Source organism: Mya arenaria, chromosome 12, assembly GCF_026914265.1.
Source record: "Mya arenaria isolate MELC-2E11 chromosome 12, ASM2691426v1".
Taxonomy (NCBI): Eukaryota; Metazoa; Mollusca; class Bivalvia; order Myida; family Myidae; genus Mya; species Mya arenaria.
The window spans coordinates 10,817,870-10,837,622 of record NC_069133.1 but is presented as its reverse complement, the minus strand read 5'-3'; the positions used below and the strand labels follow the sequence as shown (position 1 = coordinate 10,837,622).

General features: G+C 38.7%; 2 protein-coding genes across 2 annotated transcripts; one reads left to right on the top strand and one right to left on the bottom strand.

Annotated features, from left to right (window-relative positions):
• Positions 1–604: 604 nt before the first annotated feature.
• Positions 605–6,536, top strand: LOC128212323 (caspase-3-like). Its single transcript, XM_052917721.1, has 5 exons — positions 605–753; positions 2,191–2,319; positions 2,567–2,774; positions 4,524–4,710; positions 5,491–6,536. Exons 2-5 carry the CDS (start codon positions 2,216–2,218, stop codon positions 6,135–6,137), a joined length of 1,146 nt encoding a protein of 381 aa, XP_052773681.1. The 5' UTR covers positions 605–753; positions 2,191–2,215; the 3' UTR covers positions 6,138–6,536.
• Positions 6,310–19,294, bottom strand: LOC128212322 (uncharacterized). Its single transcript, XM_052917720.1, has 8 exons — positions 18,957–19,294; positions 17,591–17,833; positions 15,461–15,716; positions 12,760–12,894; positions 12,065–12,528; positions 10,062–10,270; positions 9,655–9,838; positions 6,310–7,191 (listed from the first exon to the last, which is right to left on the bottom strand). Exons 1-8 carry the CDS (start codon positions 18,959–18,961, stop codon positions 6,933–6,935), a joined length of 1,755 nt encoding a protein of 584 aa, XP_052773680.1. The 5' UTR covers positions 18,962–19,294; the 3' UTR covers positions 6,310–6,932.
• Between the last annotated feature and the right edge of the window lie 459 nt (positions 19,295–19,753).

Genomic DNA, 19,753 nt, shown 5'->3' with positions numbered 1-19,753 from the left:
GTGTAGCCAACAGTTAATACAATAATTGATCGAATTGCGCAACCATCTGTTCAATTCATTGCCATCATGAAAATCACGTGACCGTATATGATTACGGTACAGATTGTCAATTATCTTATTTTAAATATGTTTGTACATTAATCTCAATGTACATTGAATAATTCAAATTATGAAGTGTAGCGAAAATTGTACAGTGGTTGCAGACGACGATATTTCATAAATCCAGCCATATTCACTCATGGCGGCAGAGATCTATTCTGCGTGTCAGGGATGATCCCTGTCCAGGAGATTGACATTTGGGTTCTAATAACTTGGAACGTCTGATATGAGCTATCAACTTGTCACACATCTAACGCTACTTAAAAAGTGAGTCAGACGACACGAATATCTTATCCTCATCAAGGGCGTACTTGAGCTGAGAATGTTTATAAAATTTGTCATTGCATAACTTGTACTTTTCTTTCCGTATTCTCCACCTAAAAATAAAAATAGTAATGACATAAAGTAAAGATTCGTCTCTGCGCTTGTTATCAGTGGGAGATTCAAGGTCATTTTAAAACATCAGCCAAGGGAGGCTACTGTTAAATGACAACCTGAATAAGAAACATATTTATAACTCCATGCTGAGTCATCAAGCATAAACACGATGAGGTGTATTTGCTGTTTATAACATCGATCACACACATCTTAATATACGACTTCGTTATACGGATATAATCGGTATATTACCTGTGCATGGGGTTATATAAATAGGTAAGCCACTTCGATCATCATTAATTATTTGATAATGTTCAACGAATTCGTGTTTAATTATATCAAAGGTAGGCTTCACTGTTTTTTGGCAAACAACTTAGTTTGATAAGCCAAAAGTTCAGAATTCACTTTGATAATGTACATGCCTAAATTTGCCATGATTGAGACTACCTGTATGTTTCGTTTCGCTCAGAACAAACATAAACAAAACATTATTTTTATATATTCACACACCCCAATTGAAAAAACAAATATTAATAACGGTACTTAGTGATCATCTCTGATGATTTTTATCACAATGTGTTATTAAAGTAGTACATGTACAATATTACTCTATTCTTTTGGAAAGACAACAACATTGATTGACTAAAATAAATGACCGAATCCATTATGCTATTCAAATTCAACTCTTCAATCACATTGGATGATCCAGTAATTTGTTAAGAGGGGACACAACTCCCTCAATATCGTTTCGGTTAATAATTCCTCACCGAATCGAAGGTTTGGAAGGTTATATTTGTTTTGGCGTTGTCCGTCCGTCATTGGTTCGTAAATCCGTCACATTTTTCAGTTTTGAACCATATCGTGCTACGGATTGTTCAGATAATGTTCAAACTTGGTCAGAAAGTCCCCCGTCATAAAATCTCGACCGCTTGTAAATTCGGGTCACATGGTGTAAAAAACTAGGTCACTCGGTCAAATCTTTGGAACACAGTTAGATACATTATATGTAGTCCATCTCTTTCAGAACATTGATCAACTCTTGGATTAATCTGAAACAAGGTCACGTGGTGTCAAAAACTAGGTCGCTAGGTCAAACCTTAGAAAACAATCAAGGGGTTATATTTGTGTTTTAACACACTGGATACATTATATTTGGTCCAATATTCATGAAACTTTATCAGACTGTGATGAACATACTAGAGGCAATATGTCCTATATTTATGAAACTTAATCAGAATGTTTTCTTTGATAAAATCAATGACTAGTTTGAAACCTGGTCGCATGTGGTCATAAACTAGGTCAAATCTTAAAACAAATCATTCCCGAAACCTAATATTGGTATTGATTGGTCATACTTTGTTCAAACTGTGGTCAGATTGTTCCCCTTAATATAATCTAGATATACTTTAAAAGTGGGTCAAAAACTAGGTCATTGTCCACAGTTTATAAGAGACCAACACACTGCAGCTATATTGCATGTTTTGATGGAATATTTTACCAAAACATGATTTTCATGTCATCTATACTTTGACCAATCTAGCGGGTGCCTATCAATTCAACGAATTTGCTATTTTTAGTCCAAATAAATATGTGCTTTCTGGCGTATTATTTTTTCTACGATACAGACACAAAGGAGTTCACTTGAGAGAGGCAGCGCGACGAGGGTGCGCCCCCTCCCCATTGTCCGCTAGTGATTCAAGTGTTTATTTTCAGGTCCAGTTACTCTTAAGAAAAAAGAATGGCGGACTTCACTGATAGCAATCCGTACAAAGACGAAGGAACCGACGTCGACGCCATTTCAGGACGCCAAGACACCGACGGAGAAGGTGGAGATACATCAAGGTACATTAAATGCATAGTTATAGGTACCAACTGTTCATTATCATAGGCAAAGTATTCTAGTTAAGTATGCACACTTCAGAAAGTATCGAAATAAACAATGTTATTGTTTTACATGGTTTTGATACACAGCTTGGTGGCATGACCTTAATGTACCAAAAAAAACTAGTGTTTCATTATTATACCATAGAGTGAGACACACAGTCTGAGAGAGTCAGACACATGATGCTGTACCTATTTTTTCATCCAGGGTAAATAGAATGCCGCGAACAGACATTGAAACAGATGTTGAAACCACGCATAACGTAGAAACTGACGTCGACGTGACGTCCGATGTTGGTACAGACGTGGACGTAGGAACGTCTAGAGACGGCAACATGGTGGGAAAAAAGGGAAACGTAGAAAAGACGATGCCTGACAGGGGAGCTGTGAAAGCCAGCACAGGACTAACATCAGCGGTATTCTGGTCTTTGATTGTACATGTACATGCTTAGTCTCAGCCTAACATTTGCCCTAAAAAACCCTGCTCCGTGAGATTTTATTGCTATATTGGAAATATGTCTTGAAAAAGTGACACTGTTTTTTTTAAAAGTACTTCATTTGGATAGAGCCACCCAAGCTCTATAACAATAAGGATGAGCCCAGAGGTAGAGTGCCCGGCACCCGACCAAGAGGTCCCTGGTTCGTCCCCCGGTCGGGGAACGTTCTTGTGGCCTCACACATGGACGCCTAGTACTCGTGAGTTAAACCTCGGAAGCAGACACGAGAGTTTTTAAAACAAGCTTTCTTAAACAATCGAGCTACAACAAATTGTTATAATCTAAACATTTAATACTAATTTTAGTGAATCATTTACACTGTGCTGCCAGTTATTGGCTTGTCATTTAGTGTTTTGCAAAGACGAATGGTCAAGGTAATGCCAATAGCATTGGCGACCTCGTCGGCGTTGTGTAAAATCTTGATTAATGACTTAAACCGTAAACCACACTAAAATTAAACTCAGTATACATTTTCACTAACGGGTCTTCTAATCGTCTAGCTTTCGACCAAAATGTAGTAAGATAAATACATTTAATTAAGATTGTCATAAGGTCACCTAATTGACCTTATTATCCCCCGCCGAATCGAAGGTTTCGGGAGGGGGATATTGTCGTTGCGTTGTCCGTCATTCCGTCCGACCTTCCGTCCGGAACCAGATCTTGGTAGGCATTGATCAGAAAATGTTCAAACTTGGTTAGAATGTTCCCCTTGATCAAATCTTGACCACTTGCGAAAGTGGGTCACATGGGGTCAAAAACTAGGCCTCTGGGTCAAATTTTAGAAATATCTTTGGAACAAACTAGAGACATTATACATGGTCAAATATTCATGAAACTTAATCAAAATGTTTTCCTTAATGAACGATGAACTCTTAAACGTATATAAAACTGGGTCACATATGATCGAAAATTAGGTCACTAGGTCAAATCTTAAAAAAAATCTTGTCAGGAACCATATCATGGTAATGATTGGTCAGATTCTGTTTAAACTTGGTCAAGATGTACCCCTTGATGAAATATGGATCGCTTGTAAAAGTGGGTCACATGGGGTCAAAAACTAGGTTACAAGGTCAAATCTTTGGAACAAACTAGAGGCATTGAAAATGAGCTTGAAAATAACACACAATGAACAGGTACCTTAAAATGTCATTTTCCACTATTTACTGTTATCACATAAGACATATGAACTTTCACTTTGAAATCATTCAAATTCATAGAAACTATTTCAAATGTTACTTTATATACAAAACTTTTATTTCAAATAATTCCAAACAAACTCAAACTTATATCCAACGTTCATAACGGTACATTTCTCTGCAGCCATATGACATTTTAATATAGGAATATTCCACCTACTTTTCATTTCAAATCCATGAACTTTGCCTAATCAGGCGGGGGATATCAATTCAACGAATTTGCTTGTTTAATTTAATTTGAAACGAGTTGTGTCTTAAAGTTATTTGTTTCGAAATAAATTGTATTACAACTTAGATTTACCAATATCAAAAGTAATCTCATTTGGAAATGACCCCAATGAAATTGCGTGCAGCAAGTCCCTTAACTTTAAAAAAGTGTATGCTTTGAGTTATGTCCCTTGATCAAGAGAGATAAATGGACTGACCTTGTCATCCGGTGATCTGCTTTAATATCACATTGTTCTATTTTTAGGTGCGACCCGGACCTGAGCCTGTGAGTGTTGAGTCTGACAGCTACAACATGGAGCACAAGCGGCGCGGGTATGCCCTGCTCATCAACCAGGAACGCTTCAGTGCGGATCTGCAAAGGCAGGGCTACACCAAGAGGACGGGTACGGCGGTCGACGAGAGGAACATTAGCAGGAAACTCAAGGAGCTAGGTACATGTCTGAGATGATGTAGTAGGGGGTATTCCAGGCATGTCAAGGGATTTGCCCAATTACTGCAGCAACAACATAAACTATATATGCATTACTGCTTTCTGTGATCTCAGCAAACGCCAAAAGTAATTTAATCACAAGATCAGTAGAATATAAATTATTTGTTACACTGTAAGAAGCTGAGATGTATGGGATATTTACCCTCAGTGGTTCTTTAATTGTGTTTCGCATATAGCAACCTCAAGTGTTTTGTATATGATATTGTTTCGACAATGATTAACACCCTGTTAAATCAATGAAAACATCCTTTACCTTGTATTTATTATAGTTAAGATTAATTCTTAAGCATGATTATGTTTATTTGTCACTTTATATTTGAATTAAATAAGGTTACCCCAATATTCACAGATTTTGTAATTTGGCTAAGTATTGGTTTTATGTCCCATGCTATCTAAACAAATTGTCATGCCTGCATGAACAAATTCTGTACCCATAAATTTCATGACTTTGCATTCATCTACCATTCTATTTGTTTATATGCAATGATATTTTAACGATGATTATATAGAATGTTTTTATTGATTTGTAAACACGATGAACTCTTCATTTTTGATGAATAAAAAATATCCATAATTATATCTGTCTATACACTTCGACACAATCGCAATTTACATTCATGTAAAAGGTCACTAAGTTGTTAAACGAGAAAAAGTGTCATGAATAAGTAGATTTATCATGTACCATCTACCATTATACATGTTAATTGTTTTTCTGTTTCAGGATTTGACGTAACAATATTTCCAGATTTAACTGCGAACCACATTAAAAACATGTGTGCCAAGATGGCTGACAAGGATCACTCGGACTGTGACTGCTTCGTCTTCGTCATCCTGAGTCACGGCGAGGAAGGAGTTGTTTATGGGACAGATAAAGAGGTTGAAATCAAAGAACTTGCCAGCTATTTCAGGGGAGACCGCTGTCCAACGTTGATCGGAAAGCCTAAACTGTTCATCATTCAAGCGTGTCGCGGAAACCAGACAGATCCCGGGGTGAAGGTCAATGTCACAGACGCGCTCAAAGAAGCGTCTGATGACAAAACCGAAGTTAGGAAAGACGTTTTAACTATTAAACTTCCAGTTGAGGCAGACTTTCTTTTTGCGTATTCTACTGTGCCTGGCTATTATTCTTGGAGAAACGGTGCAAACGGTTCTTGGTTTATCCAAGCATTGTGTGCTGTTTTGGTGAAACATTTAGAAAAGGGAATTGAAATAAGAAAGTTATTAACCCTTGTGAACAGACAGGTTGCCCAAAATTTCCAGTCCAGTAATCCGGACAATGAGGACTTCCACAGAATGAAGCAAGTCCCCTGCATCTCATCCATGTTGACCAAAGATCTATACCTGTGCAAGAAGAAACGGAAAAGATAGAACATATGTATTGTGAAGTTGTGCTTTTGCCAAGTTTAGCTTCAAAATCTATAGGCCACTGATGCGATTGATCACAGACACAATGTACCTACACACTGATCACAAATGTTGGTTTGATATAGTTAACTCAGCACGAGTATAAGTTGTGAAGATATTGAAGATAAAACAAACAAAAAATAAAAACCATTTATTAATACGTGATATTACATTAACCCAATATATTTTAAATAATACAGGTGTCTAATGATATTTGAGTCTGAATAATGAAAAAAAGATACAAAATGAAACAATATTTACATGCATATAGTCATAGCACATAACAAATTAATTTGCCGTTAACTGTTACTGGTTACTATAGTTGTCATTCACCGAATTAAATATCTGCCATACATTTAAAAATGTGTACATGTTTGAGTCTTTGGCCAAAATACTACCTTAAATATATACAAACAGTCAAAACTCGCTATGTCGAAGTCGTTGGGACCTCGAGAAATACTTCGAGATAACGAACATTCGATACAACCGAAATACAAACAGTATTTAATTCAATCGAAAAAATCCAAATAATAGACATTTCCAGAAAATCGAGATAACCGAGTTCGACATAGCAAGTTTAATAGTACAAAAATAGTAATGATCAGTTTACGTTAAGGTAAATGCCGCTTTGATGTTCAACAGCGCGATAAATAGCGAGGGTAGTGGATATGTTAACGCATTAGATTTTGATAAACGATATATCATGAGACATATTCGTGTACAGAACTTGCGTGCATGACGTTCTTTGCCACGCCGTGTTCAAAATAGGAAACGAGACGCCAGATATGAGACGAGAACTAAACTCCACGATGACAGGCAGGTAAACGCGTGTCCCACGGGCGTTGCCGGTTCATCCATCACGTCAGAACCGACACAGTGATGACACGTGAAGAAGTTGTCTCGGTCGTAACGACGCTTGATCAGCAACAGACGCTCGTAGTTCTCGGTTCCCCAGAAGTCCTCCTTCCAGTAAGGGTTATCTTTCCACGGCTCGTTCAAGTACATACCGCTCCCGAAACTGCAAAATAAGGCATGTGGTTGAAAAAGATGCACACGATGTTTACTCGTTTTTTAGCCAGGGTTCAAACTCCATTGTGTATGGCCTATGGGTACTTTATGTGCATGACGTCATCCGTGCATGACGTCATCCATGCATGTATATAGTATACGTTTAGAATGATAATGTGTTGGATGAACCGAGTAAAGTGATTTGAGCGAAAATTAGCCCTGAGATTGAAGTAATATTTCGCAAAATTATTTTTAAACTAAATGGAACTTTTTACGTTTTACGTATAGTTACACGCACAGGAACACGTTAAGAGTCGCGTTTCACAACTATCTAGTAAAAAGTGTTCGTAAAAGATTTAAGGAAATTCGTCTCTTCTACTGGGTGACGTCGAGTAAATTGGCACACAGTGACATTAGAAGTATTTTCGAGTGTAACGACACGGAAGATCACTGCGTTTATGATACGGGACCAGTTGGGTAACAGCGAATTAGTCTTAATTTCTTATTCCTTTTGGGTTATTAAAGCGAGCTAATTATGTGTGCGGTGTGTGATATTTGCCGGTGAGATATTTATGGTGCCGGTGAGTGATTTATGGTGCCGGTGAGTGATTTGTGTGTGATATTTGCCGGTGAGTGATTTATGTGTGTGATATTTCCCGGTGATATATTTATGTGTGTGATATTTGTCGGTAAGTGATTTATGTGTGTAATTTCGTCGACGAGTGATTTATGTGTTTGATGTTTGTCGGCGAGTGCCCAGTTATGTGTGGGATATTTGCCGGTGAGTGATTTATGTGTGTGATATTTGCCGGTGATATATTTATGTGTGTGATATTTGCCGGTGAGTGATTTATGTGTGTGATATTTGCCGGTGACTGATTTATGTGTGTGATATTTGCCGGCGAGTGATTTATGTGTGTGATATTTGCCGGTGAGTGATTTATGTGTGTGATATTTGCCGGTGATATATTTATGTGTGTGATATTTGCAGGTGAATGATTTATGTGTGTGATATTTGCAGGTGAATGATTTATGTGTGTGATATTTGCCGGTGAATGATTTATGTGTGTGATGTTTGTCGGTGAATGATTTATGTGTGTGATGTTTGTCGGCGAGTGATTTATGTGTATGATATTTGCCGGTGAGTGATTTATGTGTGTGATATTTGTCAGCGATTGATTTATGTGTGTGATATTTTCCGGTGAGTGATTTATGTATGTGGTATTTGTCGGCGAGTGATTTATGTGTGTGATATTTGCCGGTGAATGATTTATGTGTGTGATGTTTGTCGGCGAGTGATTTATGTGTATGATATTTGCCGGTGAGTGATTTATGTGTGTGATATTTGTCAGCGATTGATTTATGTGTGTGATATTTTCCGGTGAGTGATTTATGTATGTGGTATTTGTCGGCGAGTGATTTATGTGTGTGATATTTGCCGGTGACTGATTTATGTGTGTGATATTTGCCGGTGACTGATTTATGTGTGTGATATTTGCCGGTGAGTGATTTATGTGTGTGATATTTTCCGGCGAGTGATTTATGTGTGTGATATTTGTCGGCGAGTGATTTATGTGTATGATATTTGCCGGTGAGTGATTTATGTGTGTGATATTTGCCGGTGAATAATTTATGTGTGTGATGCTTGTCGGCGAGTGATTTATGTGTATCATATTTGCCGACGAGTGATTTATGTGTGTGATATTTGTCGGCGAGTGTTTTATGTGTATGCTATTTGCCGGTGAGTGATTTATGTGTGTGATATTTGCCGGCGAGTGATTTATGTGTGTGATGTTTGTCGGTGAGTGATTTATGTGTGATTTATGTGTGTGATATTTGCCGATGAGTGATTTATATGTGTGATATTTGCCGGTGAGTGATTTATGTGTATGATATTTGCCGTTGAGTGATGTATGTGTGTGATATTTGCCGCTGAGTGATTTATGTGTGTGATATTCGCCGGTGAGTGAATTATGGGTTATATATTGTCGCTGAGTGATTTATGCGAGCTTTAAGTGAACATTTGAAAACGCCTTTTACACTCAACTGCAACTTGACCATGTCACTGAAGGTATACATACACATGGAAGTACATGTCTTGTTTTTGCAAACCCACATGTATAAAGTGATCTTGTTCGATGGAAGAAGATCTGAATGTAATGCGTGTGCGCTTGCTTCACGAAGCGTAAATTTTACGACATGTACATAAGTTTGCAAACTTTGATATAAGAATCATATTGGAGGGTAATTACAGGTATAAAGTTAGCATGTACAATTTAAGAAAATCTGAATCTTATGAGCACACTTTTCGTTCACGAAGCGTAACATCTACTATATATATTGGCACACCATAATATTAAAAATATTTTCAAGTGTAAGGACAATAGGTCGCGACGTCGCAGAAAACTATTTAACGTCATATATGCAGTGGGTAAAAGGCCGGTAAAAGGCATGTTCATTCAATAAGTCTTACTTTCTTATTCCTTTTGCAAACGTCTGGAAGTATTCGATTAGTTCGTTGTTACCGGTCGTCTGATTCAAGAGAGGGGCCCCGCTTCCGGCGTCGCCAAGGAAGAGTCCGCATGCCAATGACGTCACTGACGTCCGATAGCCCGGATGTAGGGGTGTGCCCTCTAAGGAGCCTTCCGTGGTTTTGCCTGTAAGATGGATGTAGCCGATATTATATGACACAGTTACCTCGCTGCGATTGCCTAAGTGACCTATCAGAAGGGTGTGGCGTTTGATTTATATTTAATCAATTAAGAGTGAACCCCGGGTAACAATAAAGGTGTGAAATTCGGAGTATGTGCTTATGATGATTTGTTTATGAATGTAATATGTCCCTGGTGTCGTCAAGCTTAAGGCCGCCGTTCAGCTTACCTCCCAGAAGAATTCCTGTGCAAGCGATATACAAATCCCTGGCCGGCCCCACAAACAGCTGCTCCCTAATGAAGGTCCGGAAGTCCTTCCCGACCCGTCCCGGCTGCAACAAAGTGCCCGCCATATATGTGCGCACGATTGGCGGGTCCTTCGAGTCCTTCTCGTAGTCCCAGAAATCCGTCTTGTTTGTGAAGGTGAAAGGTACTTGTCTGTTAAGAAAAAACATTGTAAATTTATGACGTGATGGAACTACGATCAGTCGGTTCGTCATAGATCCATCAATGCAGAATTTTATTATAATGTTTCTAAAGAACAGAAAAAATGCAAATTGATTATTCCATTTTGTGGCTTCATGAGGATAGTGTATTTTAAATGACCAAGCATTTGGAAATTTTGCTGGGGACCAGGGGACCGCTAGGGAAGCTCCCGGAATTAAGCTTTCTATAACGAATTTCAAAGCCTCTTCTGACAATTTCAAACACAAAGACACTTGGATATATTGTGTGCTCTACCAGGGCAGAAAAAACTCAAGTATGATATGACAGTAAATAAAAGTATCAGGGGATACGTGAATTGAGATTGTTTGTTCACTTTTTTCTTCTTTAAAAAAAGAAGATTTTGTTCAATAGATGTTGCATCAACATAATGGCAAAATTTGTCACAGTAAGATGGGCTCCACTTTAAACAGTGTGTGTATACCACGTGTTAAATGACGTCATACATGCTACGTCGGAAGGCAAAAATTTGCTTAAAATGAAGACTTAAATCAAATAACTTGTCATTTACAACACCATTTTAAATGAAACAAAGGGCAGTCTATGCCGCTTAAAGAGCCCCGCATTTGTTTTATTACCAAAATTTGATGAGGTGATTAGTTTCATCAAACACTTAGACAAACCGTTTTCCAAAATAATGTTTTGACAGTGCTCCGTCAGACGGCCGTATTGTGAAAAGGTTTGTCGAAGTGTCTTAAGAAACTAAACTCTCGATCAAATTCTGGTAAAAGACCGAAGGTGGGGCTCCGTGAGCAGCGTACACTGCGCTATGTTTCATTTAAAATGGGGAAGAAATAGTGAAGTTATCTTTGTTTAAAGTCTTTTTTTAAATCAAAATATTGCCTTCCGACGTAGCATTTATGACGCAATTTATCACGTGGTATACACACACTGAGATATGTCGTAAAATGATGACGAAGTTATTCGGATAATTCCTCAATGTAGAGCTAATTAACGTGACGAAGATCACCAATGATCAAAGTAGGTCATTTTTTTACGGAATTGAATGATTATTTCTGACTACGAATTTTATCGGTGTGCTGCGGGTGTTATTTTGGCGGAGATCCACCAGTATTCAATAGTCTGTGGCGCGTAATTTTTATTCATCGAATTTAAATAGGAAACCCCAAAATGAAAATATCAACCTTTCGGAAAATACGATCATCTCTAGGCAATGTCAGACACTCTGTGGTTTCGATCCCTACAATGATTAGAGTTGTCTAGAGGTTGTGGGTTCGATCCCCACCAGAGTAAGAATGATCTAGTGGTATAGGTGTAAGCCTCTCACACAAGAGGTCGCTTTTTCATTTTCCGCTAGGAGAGCTTCCTCATTGCCTCTCGATATGATAAATTCAGTACATTTTTTACCCATGAAACGGAATCAAGAGCAATTATATTGACTATCAGACTAAAGCATCAGTTTTCGTCAGTCCGGGAAAAAAGCAAAAGGAATTCGTATACAGTCGAACCCCGTTGGCTCGAACTTCTAGGGACCGGCGAAAATACTTCGAGCGTCGGAAAATTCGAACCAAGCGGGATTGTTAACCTTAAGTATAAAGAAATCGGTCCTCTTTATCAAGTTCGAGCCAACGAGGAATTCGAGCCAAGCGAGTTCGAGCCAACGGGTTTCGACTGTAAATTAACAATTTCACTATAAAAAGGGACGATGTCAATCAACACAGTCTCTGATCTTTAACATAAGTCTCAAACTTAGATTGTCTAACTCACTTGCTTCTTGCCCAGCTGACTGCGGGCTCTAATTCTTCATACTCGGATCCATCCCAGGGTGCAAACTTGTTAAAGTAAAATGTTAGCAATCCCTTGTAATTGATCATGGTTTTGGAGCCACCGTCCTCGAAAGATCCCGGATAGTTAGTAGACAACCAGTAGCCACCCCATGTACGCGGCAATTTCTCTAAGAGCTGCTCAACAACTTCAAATAACTCCTCGAAATAGTTTACCCCATACACGTCTATTTCAATAGGAACGGGCATACTGAAAACTACCATCTGGGACGGCATTGGGTGCAGGCGGAAAACAAAGTAGACGGCAATTCCAAATGTGCCCCCACCGCCGCCCTTAAGTGCCCAGAACAGGTCTCCGTTCTCGTGATACATGATATCGCCTTCCGTGGTGACAATCACCGTCCTGTTCTCCGTCGCAGTGGCGATCGAACCGTCAGCAAGCACCACCTATGTACAACGAAAACCTAGCTGAGGTAATATTATTGAACTAGTACTGTTTAAAAACTTCACTGTGTCGATGTTCATGCTGTTTTGCATTTTTTAGTTCTTGGACAATTGTTTTTGCTTACAAGTGTCAGGTTACTTGATACATGATACTTATGCTAAGGATAAAGGTCCAGTAAGAAAACTGTATACCAAAGACACTCGGTCCACACTATCTTCCTAACCATTCCTTACCTGAACCTCTAGCAGGTTGTCGACGGCGTATCCAAGGGAACGGGACACGGGGCTGTGTCCACCACCAAGCGTATAGCCTCCCGGGGTCACCGTGTGTGCGCTGCCGCCAACTACCACACGCTTGACCGCGTTCAACTGAAACACATTTAAAATAACTAACATTGACAGACAACATTATTGTGACCAACATAGCAATGGTCTCTTTCTTACACAAACAAGCATATTGAGAGTGCATGCCCATCTGTTCTGGCCTCAATCCCCGGGTAGGTTGTGCACATGGCCAACTGTGTCGGTTCAAAGTCTCCTTACAGTTCACGGTCAACTGTGTCTGATAAATGTTTCCTTACGGTTCAAGGCAACTGTGCCTGATCCAAGTCCCCTAACGATTCATCGATCTTTCTCAGTTGTGTACACGACCAACTGTATCTCATCCAAATTCCTAAAACGTTCTTCAGTTGTATTTAGCAGGGTGAAAACGTGCCTGATCTATGTCTTCTGATGGTTCATTGTCTAAAGAGTCTGAACCATGTTTTTCGTACTTTCTTACATGTTTCCCCTTACGTTCAAGCTCAGTTAAGCACCCAGTCATTGTGTTTGATCCGAGTATCCTAACGGTTCATGACTAACTGTGTATTATCTAAGTCTACTTGATTCGAGTCTCCTTACGGTTTACGACTGTGTTTGATTCGAGTCTCCTTACGGTTTAGGGCTGTGTTTGATTCGAGTCTCCTTACGGTTCAAGGCTTTGTTTGGTTCGAGTCTCTTTACGGTTCACGGCTTTGTTTGATTCGAGTCTCCTTACGGTTAAAGGCTTTGTTTGATTCGAATCTCCTTATGGTTAAAGACTTTGTTTGGCTCGAGTCTCCTTATGGTTAAAGGCTTTGTTTGATACGAATCTCCTTATGGTTAAAGACTTTGTTTGGCTCGAGTCTCCTTATGGTTAAAGGCTTTGTTTGATTCGAATCTCCTAATGGTTAAAGACTTTGTTTGGCTCGAGTCTCCTTATGGTTAAAGGCTTTGTTTGGCTCGAGTCTCCTTATGGTTAAAGACTTTGTTTGGCTCGAGTCTACTTATGGTTAAAGGCTTTGTTTGGCTCGAGTCTCCTTACGGTTAAAGACTTTGTTTGATTCGAGACTCCTTACGGCTCAAGGCTGTGTTTGATTCGATTCTCCTTACGGTTTACGACTGTGTTTGATTCGAATCTCCTTACCACGAGGCAGCAGTATTCGAGAAATGGGGGACATTCACAACGCTAGACATAGGGACATACACATGGTTTAAATCAAACATACCGTTGAATAGGGTTTTGTTTGGGGAGAACTTGCAGTAACAAACAGCTTAAATAACACACCCAAGTTGATATATAATATGTATCAGATACAGTCTTGTTCCATCAAATTATACAATCAATATTAAATATCAAAATCATAATTAAACCATCCATTATGAATTTACAAGATATTTGATTAAACCTGTCTATTATTTGTTCGATTCCTCTAATCTTACATGTACGAGAAATATGTGAAAATAAACGAATAGACATATAGGTTAACATTTTACTGCGTATTTAGATCACTGTTAGGTGCTTGTTAGTTGCCCACCAAACAAATTGCATGGTAAAACTGCATGGTTCAATAGTTCACCAAACGTATCGCATGGTTAAACTACAGGAAAAAACTGCGTGGTTCAATTGCCCACCAACCATATTGCATGTCAAAACTACCAACCGTATGGCATGTCTAAACTACCAACCGTATTGCATGTCAAAACTACCAACCGTATGGCATGTCTAAACTACCAACCGTATGGCATGTCAAAACTACCAACCGTATGGCATGTCAAAACTACCAACCGTATGACATGTCAAAACTACCAACGGTATGACATGTCAACACTACCAACCATATTGCATGTCAAAACTATCAACCGTATGGCATGTCAAAACTACCAACCGTATGGCATGTCAAAGCTACCAACCGTATGGCATGCCAAAACTACCAACCGTATGGCATGTCAAGACTACCAACCGTATGGCATGTCAAAACTATCAGACATATTTCATGTCAAAACTACCAAACATATGGCATGTCAAAACTACCAACCATATGGCATGTCAAAACTATCAGACATATTTCATGTCAAAACTACCAAACATATGATATATCAAAACTACCAAACATAGTGCATGTCAAAACTACTAGACATATTTCATGTTCACTGCATGTTTAAATTGTCCACCAAACATATTGCATGTTAAAACTGCATGTTTAAATTGTCCACCAAACATATTGCATGTTAAAACTGCATGTTTAAATTGTCCACCAAACATATTGCATGGTAAAACTGCACGGTTCAAATTTCTTACAAACATATTGTATGGTAAAACTGCAAATTGCATGTCAATAACCACAAATGATATATCATGGCCAAACTCCAAGTTTGGTTATCAAATAAAATCTTTGCATCTTAAATCTGCATGGCTCAGTAAACCACCAAAGCTATTGTAAAGTAAAACTGCATGCTTCAATTACCACCAGACTTTTTGCATTGTAAACCAGCGTGGTTCATTTATCTACCAGATTTATTGCATAGCAAAACTGCCCGATTCAATAACAACCAAACATATTCCATGCTCAAACTGCATGTTTCTACATGTATTAGCTATCAAACTTAATGCATGGTAAAACTGCACGTTTCTAACCTTCTTGTATATCTCCTGCCATTGTATCCCGGTCTGCACCTTAACCGTGCCATGTGGGCTCCTCTCCGTGCTCAAGTCTATCTCCATCTCGTTCATCTCAGACAGGCTTATGAGGAAACTTCCCTCCCATGTGGAGCGGCCCACATAGTCATGACCCGAGCTCCGCACTGTCACGTGTAAGTTGTATTTCCGCGCGAACTGCACCGCTTTCTGGATGTCCTCAGCGTTCTTTACCACGGCGACCAAATTTGGGTACCTGTGAACATGAATACGCATGCCAGTTAACATGTTCAGTGTATTTTTAAAGCGTACACGGTGTTAGATAAAAGAGTGGTTGTGACACAACTTCATGGTCTCTAAACGCCAGCTCCGCCACTTAACGGTGGTGCAAAGAAAATGAGCTGTCGACACTTCCGTGGTGCAGCTGTGCCCTAAGTTTACCTGTTCATAAGTGAGTATGATTTATAGTTTATTTGATAATTTTATCAAACGAACATATTTCAAAAATCCCTGAATGTGGTACCGCGTAAGAACACTTTGGCTGCAGGCTGGCTGCGATTTCGTTTCAATATTATGCGAACTGTGGTGACTGGAGCCTTTCTCTCGAATCGGACTTGTGCATATATTGAGATCTGTTCACTACGATGCTTACACACACCGTAAGAGCATTTTGGTGCACGCAAATATAACTGTTACGTATATTACTTACGTCGGAACACAACAAAACCAATTAGCACTTCTTAAAACGGAAATATGCACATATTTATGAAAGTGGTGGCTCTGTTTGTCTAGTGGTGGCGCTGTCGGGTAGTACTTGTGTACTACCTTTTAGGTGCTGCCTTATCAGGCACGTGTACATTGCACTCGTTTAAAGGCAGAAATTCAAATTTTCGAAAGTTCTTCAGCGTTAGTAGCTTAAGTAGATTATTTCATAATTTTTAACCAAAATGTTAAATTTATTTTGATTTTACAAAAAATATTTTTAGTTTATTGTGATAATCATAAAAAATAGCCTCCCGTAATAAAAACTAGTAGTAAGAATGTCAATATTACACATTTTTTACCCAAACAAGAATAATGAACACAGCTTAATAATGTTATCAGGCACTTTAGATGTTTCGAGAATTATGGACCAGGATACATGTAAAATGTCTCTCTTACATGGAACAGGTATGGGTTAGTATAACACGAACGCTAATCAGAAAAGAACTTTATGCGAGGGTGGATCAGCATACCGGAGGCCAAGTGCAAATTCCACATGTCTGAAATTTACCCTGCGCGAAGGTGAGTTTTGTTTTCGCCATAAGCCGTACAGGTGGATTTCCTCCGGGTACTCCGGGTTCTCCGGATTCCCCCATAACGCAAGACCGCACTCCCACGTTACGTCGTGTCAGTGAGAGTGATTAATTTAAGGTTGTAATAGCTTGTTTCACAATCGTTGTAAAATTAAAGAGTTTAAACATAACTAATGTACACGTACAATTGCAAATTGAGTATCGCAGCCTATCGAATGTCAGCTGGAGAATTATTGATTGTTAAAATATTACCAGAAGGGGTCAAAACATAAATATGCTAAATATCCCGTGTCTGTAAGCAATACCATGTTTCGAGCTGCGTTTCTTAACATTTTCGGCACTTCGCTTGACGGTTTTGCATTAAACATGAAGTTGAACTATTTAAATGTGAAAGTACCAATAAAATAGTAGTGTAATTAAAATAATCGCAACTCATTCATGATTTTGTTTTGTTGAAGCATATGGGAACACAATATATCAATGTCGATTGTTTATAATCATGCATCGGAATGGTTGGATTAAGTACACGCAATATTAAACTGAAATCAAAGGCGGTGACTATAAATTTCTTATTTCAAAGGTTTAATATTTCCTATTTCAGATCTATGGGCATCATGGGCATTATTACCTGTTTATCTCTCAACGGACGTCGTACATATATGGGCATTATAAACACATGACCTCTGCTCAACGGTGCTGTCCATTTGTGCATGATATATGGGCATTATGAACAGTTAACCTCTGTTCAACGGTGTTATAAATATACACACATAATAAACAGTTTACCTCTGTTCAACGTTGTTATAGAAATATACGGGCATTATAAACAGTTTACCTCTGTTCAACGGTATTGTACATATGTGCCTGTTTACTGTACTCTGGGTAGCTTGGCAACAGCAGGTGCCCGTTCATATCATGGTTGAGGGCGGCCATGTCCATCTGAGAGGGGTAGCATTCATCACTCGGGCAGCATCGCTCCGAGATTATGTTGTGAACGCTACCATGTTCCCTGTCATGTCCATTGCCAGTCACACCCCAGCCCATTAAGGCAACACTTGCCAGCAAGGCTAGCGCTGAACTGCAATTAGAGATACTTAAATGACTACATACTTAAATGAAAACAAGCATCGCTCGGTGATGTTGTACACGCTACCGTGTTCCCTGTCATGTCCATCGCCGGTCACACCCCAGCCCATCAAGGCAACACTTTCCGGCAAGGCAAGCACTACACTACAATAGGAGATACATAAATGGCCACATTCTTTAATATATGAATACATGCATCGCTCAGAGATGATGTAGTGCACGCCACCAATTCTCCTGCTTGCCCAAGCCCTAGCACCCCAGGACAACACTGGCTAGCAAGGCAAACGATATACTGCATATATCTGTAGGTTCTGCATTACCAATAACAGTGAGTAAAAAAAACATGGCTAGGAAAGTCATCACTGCCAACAATGTGTTTCGCCTGGTCAATTGCTGGCCATGCCTAAGCAACCCCAAGGCCAACCTGCATCTTGAGATCAACGGATCGTACACTATGAATAAGCAAAAATGTCATTAATAATTATTATATTGCCCATATTATTCATATAGTCAATACGTAATCTTTATTCCTTTTTCGAATAAGATATTGGGACAAGTTCCTTTTTCCAAATATAATTAATTGCAAATGAGCATGTTATCACTTCTTAGTGTTGGTGTTTGTATTTTAATACATAACATTATTAATGCAATTTATGGAATATAAAATTACGTGACAATAACAAAAGTCGAATAAGGTACTAGTTCTCTATTATTTAGTCAAATGTTCCTTTTCTTTATTTCTTATCATCTTTAATAAATTAAACAATCCGGGCAATTCATTTGAGCTTATTTCTTACATCTGTACAAGCACTGTCCGGGTACTTTAATTGCATTAACGATACTCTCAGATCACCTAGGAACTAGTCGAAAGGGTTTTCTGTTTGAATGCAAATAGAATCTCAACAAACCTTTGATAAACATTGCATACAAGAAATGTTGCACAGAGTATATGGTTTATCCATAGAAGTTTTCATTTTTGTCTTCCCCCACCCAATTTGCATGTTTCAAGATAAACTAACTGATCTAAAGCATTAAGAAATTAGGAAAATTAGGTTATATAGTTTAGACAATAATATATGTAATTATGAACAGCATAGAACAAAAATGCACCTTACCTCATATTATTTGCTAGCCGAAACAAACGTACAGCTACCTTCACCTGTCACTGTGTTTTATATTCTTTCAATTATTGCGAAATATCCTTACACCTTGTTTTTTCTAAAATAAATAGAGCAAACCATGAGCTGGATACTGACATTTATCACATGGTCAATGAACTTGTATTTTGATTGAAGACATATTCAATACACCGGAAAGATTTTCACTTAAGTTACTAAAATATCGTCCTAGTTTGCGTTAAGTTTACGTGTTACGGTGTTTTATTAATGCATGATTACATATATATATATATACAATTAGTAATGGATACACGTTTTGCGGAATTGTTGTATTCTTTATGCTTCACATCGGTATCAAAACGTTGAAGAATTCTATTTAAACAGCATTTGTTAAAACAATTTAGCATTACTCCATCCGAGTTAGTGCACTCACAATCCTTGTTATTTAATAGTTATTGTAACCACTATGTGAGCTATATAATACCTATTGCAACACAGCTCGAGTTGTGTAAAATTTATTGCACACTTCACTATATAATATATATACGAAGTAAGTATTGCACCCACAATCCGTGTAAGGTAATGCACCAGTCAATTGTAACCACGCCCCCAGGTCCGGTGGTATACCAGGGATAGCCGGGGAAATGGGCCGTGTTTTTACCTTTCAGGTGGCCCCGCAGTGCCGGGTGAATGCGGTGGTTTTGTCTTCCCGCAAAATATAGCGGGGAATTTACCTTACCTAGGGTCCCTGGGGTGCGGGGGCATTTGGCGGGGATTTGACCATCAGTATGTCC

Excerpts from the sequence above, each read along its gene's own strand:
- LOC128212322 (XM_052917720.1), bottom strand. Across the intron at positions 12,529-12,759 it reads ACAACCTGCTAGAGGTTCAG|GTGGTGCTTGCTGACGGTTC; the intron begins GTAAGGAATGGT and ends CGTTGTACATAG. Across the intron at positions 10,271-12,064 it reads GTCAGCTGGGCAAGAAGCAA|ACAAGTACCTTTCACCTTCA; the intron begins GTGAGTTAGACA and ends TTTTCTTAACAG.
- LOC128212323 (XM_052917721.1), top strand. The coding sequence starts at position 2,216 with ATGGCGGACTTCACTGATAGCAATCCGTACAAAGACGAAGGAACCGAC. Across the intron at positions 2,320-2,566 it reads GAAGGTGGAGATACATCAAG|GGTAAATAGAATGCCGCGAA; the intron begins GTACATTAAATG and ends TTTTTCATCCAG. Across the intron at positions 4,711-5,490 it reads CAGGAAACTCAAGGAGCTAG|GATTTGACGTAACAATATTT; the intron begins GTACATGTCTGA and ends TTTCTGTTTCAG.